The sequence below is a fragment of the Nicotiana tomentosiformis genome, chromosome 11, assembly GCF_000390325.3.
Source record: "Nicotiana tomentosiformis chromosome 11, ASM39032v3, whole genome shotgun sequence".
Lineage (NCBI taxonomy): Eukaryota > Viridiplantae > Streptophyta > Magnoliopsida > Solanales > Solanaceae > Nicotiana > Nicotiana tomentosiformis.
The window spans coordinates 85,897,283-85,901,293 of NC_090822.1; the positions used below are offsets into that span (position 1 = coordinate 85,897,283).

At 40.1% G+C, this 4,011-nt stretch overlaps 1 protein-coding gene across 1 annotated transcript; it reads left to right on the forward strand.

The window, feature by feature from the left end:
- The first annotated feature begins 441 nt into the window (after positions 1–441).
- Positions 442–2,238, forward strand: LOC138901785 (uncharacterized). The gene is made up of 3 exons (XM_070189576.1): positions 442–617; positions 732–1,209; positions 1,291–2,238. The coding sequence occupies exons 1-3, from the start codon at positions 442–444 to the stop codon at positions 2,236–2,238; spliced, it is 1,602 nt and encodes a 533-aa protein (XP_070045677.1).
- The last annotated feature ends 1,773 nt before the right edge of the window (positions 2,239–4,011 follow it).

Here is a 4,011-nt window from a genome sequence, read left to right on the forward strand (position 1 = left end):
AATTCCTACTTAGCTTAATTAGAACCATTGTGTATGAAACTCTTGTAAATCATAAATCCCCGCGTTTGTGTCTTGGCTAGAGTTAGTCAAGTTGTAAAGTCTTTGTAATAAAGGTATTACAAAGTGTCTTGTAATAGGTGTGTTACAAGTTATTGAGGGATTAAAGAGTTAATTCTGAGGTTATAATAGGTTGTAATCTAAACGTTTTGCTCAGTAGTAAAGTTAAAATCCTACAAGGGTAGGTCGTGATTTTTGATCCCGTTGAGATAGAAATTTTCCATGTAAAAACTCTCCGTGTTATTTACTTTCTGTTGTGTTTGCATAATCTGTGGAAACCGATAGAGAACCTGGTTCTCTATAGTATTTGGTGGACCCTAGAATTCTATCAGTTGGTATCAGAGCAGGTTCTTTCTATCAGGCTAACACCTAGAAAGGATCCTCATGGTTGCTCCACCAAACTTTGAAGAAGGTCAGTCTACCTACAGGCCACCAATGGCCAGTATTATGGATGGTGGAAGACTAGGATGCACGACTTCATCATGGCTGAAGATTCAGAGCTATGGGATGTTATCTCTGACGGACCCTTTGTTCCCACTAAGAATCTCGGTGACCCAGCTGTAGCCATTCCCAAGACAAGGAAGGAATTCAATTACGTTGATTGAAAGGCCATAGAAAGAACTTTGTGCAAAGAAAATTCTTGTTTATGGCATTGGTCCTGATGAATATAACAGGATATCGGTATGCCAATTAGAAAAAGAAATCTGGGAGGCTCTTCAGACAGCTCACGAAGGAACAACACAGGTTAAGCAATCCAAGATCGACATGCTCACAACTGAATACGAGCTCTTCAGGATGAAAGATGATGAATCCATCCAAGATATACATACTCGCTTCACATCCATCATTAATGAGCGTCACTCTCTTGGTGAAACTATTCCAAGAAACAAGCTTGTCAGGAAAATCCTTAGTGTACTGCCCAATTCTTGGGAAAGCAAAGTGAACGCCATTATAAATGCGAAGGACTTGCAGACACTGACCATAGATGAACTTGTTGGCAATCTGAAAACATATGAAATGAAGAAGAAGAAGAAGGACAATGAAAGAAGAGAACACGAAAGGGAGAATAACCTGGTCCTCAAGACATACAACAATGATTCAAGTGGTGAGGATGGTGATATGGCTTACTTGACAGGAAGATTCCAAAAGATGGTTCGCAGGAATTGAGGTATTTCAAAAAGGGAAAGGTCTAGCAAGTCAAACAATTATGACCTATGTCATAAATGTGGCAAGCCAGGACACTTCATCAAGGAGTTCCCTCTCCTAAAGCAAGATCAATACAAAAACAACTTTGACAGAGCAGCCAAGAGGAACCTGGTTCTTGATAAACGCTTCAAGAGAAAGAATGTCGCTGCCAATGTTGTAAAGCAAGCTCTTGCTGCATGGGGAGACTCCTCCAGCAAATCTGAAGAAGAAAATGATCATGGTGATAGTTCAATGATGGCAGTGGAAAGTGAAGCAACTGAGTATGACTCAATCTTTGCCTTGATGGCTCAATCTGATGACGATGGAGATGAAGACGACGATGAGGTAAATTTTCTGGATGTTCAGAGAAATCTAAAATCTTATTCTCCTAAAAAACTCATGTCTTTGGCAAATATGTTTTTTGATGCTTATCACAGTCTTATAAATGATAAAGATGCTTTAAATGTGGAGTTAGGAGAATCAGAACAAACTAGAGATGACTTAGTAATCGTTGTTGTTGATTTAAAGGAAACAATTGAGAACCTGAAGAAAGAGAATTATGCCTTAGATGAAAAAAATGCACATATAGAACATGATAGAGATGATCTAATAGTCGTTGTGGTAGACCTAAAAGAGACCTTTGAGTGTGTAAGAAAGGAAAAAGAAGTCTTAGTTGAGAGAGTTACTAACATTGAGCATGAGAGAGATGACCTATTAGTGGTGGTAGTGGACTTGAAGGAAATAATTGGGGAACTTAAAATAGAGAGTAGGCCTGAAAATTCTCAAAAGAGAAAGGAAGTTGCAAGTGAGGTTCACATTAAGCTTGAAAGTGAGTTAAATTCAGTGAAGTCTAGTCTGTGTGCTGAGCTTGAGAAAAACAAACAACTTCAGGAAGAACTAGATAGAGTGAAGAGTGATCTTGAAAAATCACTCAAGTGGACCTGGTCCTCTGATGCTATCACTGCCATGGACACCAATAATGGGGAAAACATGTAGGGGATTGGGTTCCAAAGGTAAACCTCATAGCAAGTACATTAATGTACCTGACAATTGGCTTTGCACTCACTACGGTAACACTGGGTACTTTAAAAAAAAACTGTATGGCCAGATTTCAGTCACAGCAGAAAAACAAAGTTTTTGCTGAAAAAGTAACTACTGATAGAGAACCCGGTCCCTCATATAAAAAATGCATAATGCCTTCTTGGACCAGAAGATCCCCCATTCACCCCTTTCCTCATTACAAGGGACCCAAACTCGTTTGGGTTCCTAAGTCTAACTCCTGATTTTCTTGTGCAGGGAACAATGAAAGGAAGCAGCCTACAATGGTACATGGATAGTGGTTGCTCAAAGCATATGACTGAAAGTACAAATGACTTCCTTTCACTTAAGGCCCTGCAAGGAGGGAGTGTATCCTTTGGAAATGACAAGAAAGGATACATTCTGGGAGTTGGAAGGATTGGGAAGTCTCTCTCACACACAATCGAAAATGTGTACTACGTGAACGGGTTGAAGTATAGCTTGCTAAGTGTTTCCCAGATCTGTGATAAGGGAAACAAGGTGGAATTTGTGTCAAAAATATGTACAGTCACAAATCTAGTGACTGGTGAGGTGGTGCTAGTGGCAAGAAGATACAAAAATATCTATGTTGCGGATTTCGAGTCCCTGCAGAATGGTGATCTCAATTGTCTAAGTGCTGTTGATGATGATGCTGAATTATGGCATAGGAGGCTGGGTCATACAAGCTTCATGTTGCTGAACAAATTGGTCCGGAAGGACCTGGTTCGTGGTCTGCCCAAGTTAAGCTTTAAGGATCACAAAGTGTGTGATGCATGTGTAAAAGGCAAACAAGTCAGATCCTCATTCAAGCCCAAAAAGGAAGTCAGTACCTCAAGGCCACTTGATCTTCTTCACATGGATCTATGTGGACCTATGAGGGTGCCAAGCAGAGAAGGAAGGAAGTACATCTTTGTGATAGTTGATGACTACACCAAATTCACCTGGACCTTGTTTCTCAGAACCAAGGATGAAACTTTTGAAGTGTTCGTTGCTTTTGTCAAAAAGATCCAAGTGAAGATGGGTAATAAGGTAGCCTGCATCAGTTCTGATCATAGGACAGAGTTTGACAATGCCAAATTTGATGAGTTCTGTATTGAAAATGGTATCACTCACAATTTCTCAGCTCCAAGAACACCTCAACAAAATAGTGTTGTGGAAAGGAAGAATATAACTCTTGAAGACATGGCAAGGACAATGTTGATTGACAGTGGGATTACAAAGAATTTCTGGGCAGAAGTTGTCAACACTGCTTGCTACTTGGTGAACAGGTGCATGATCAGGTCCCTTCTGAACAAGACTCCATATGAACTATTGAATGGAAGGAAGCCCAAGCTGACACATCTAAGGACTTTTGGGTGTAAATGCTTTGTTCTCAACAATGGAAAGGAAGCCCTTGGAAAATTCGATGCCAAAAGTGATGAAGGAATCTTTCTGGGATACTCATCTCAAAGCAAAGCTTACAAAGTATACAACAAAAGGACTCAATGTGTTGAGAAAATTATACATATGTTCTTTGATGAATCGCACCTCTCATGTGAGAAAGACTAACCCGCTAATCAAGATGGAGAACCTTTATCTATTCTAGGAGAAGTTATTGGCATGGCAAATGGAAAAGCAGACATGATAAGTCATGTAAAGGAATCCAGTGAAGATGATGCGAGTACACCTCCATCTATTGGAGAGGAACCTGGTCCCCTGATCACACCAACTGAA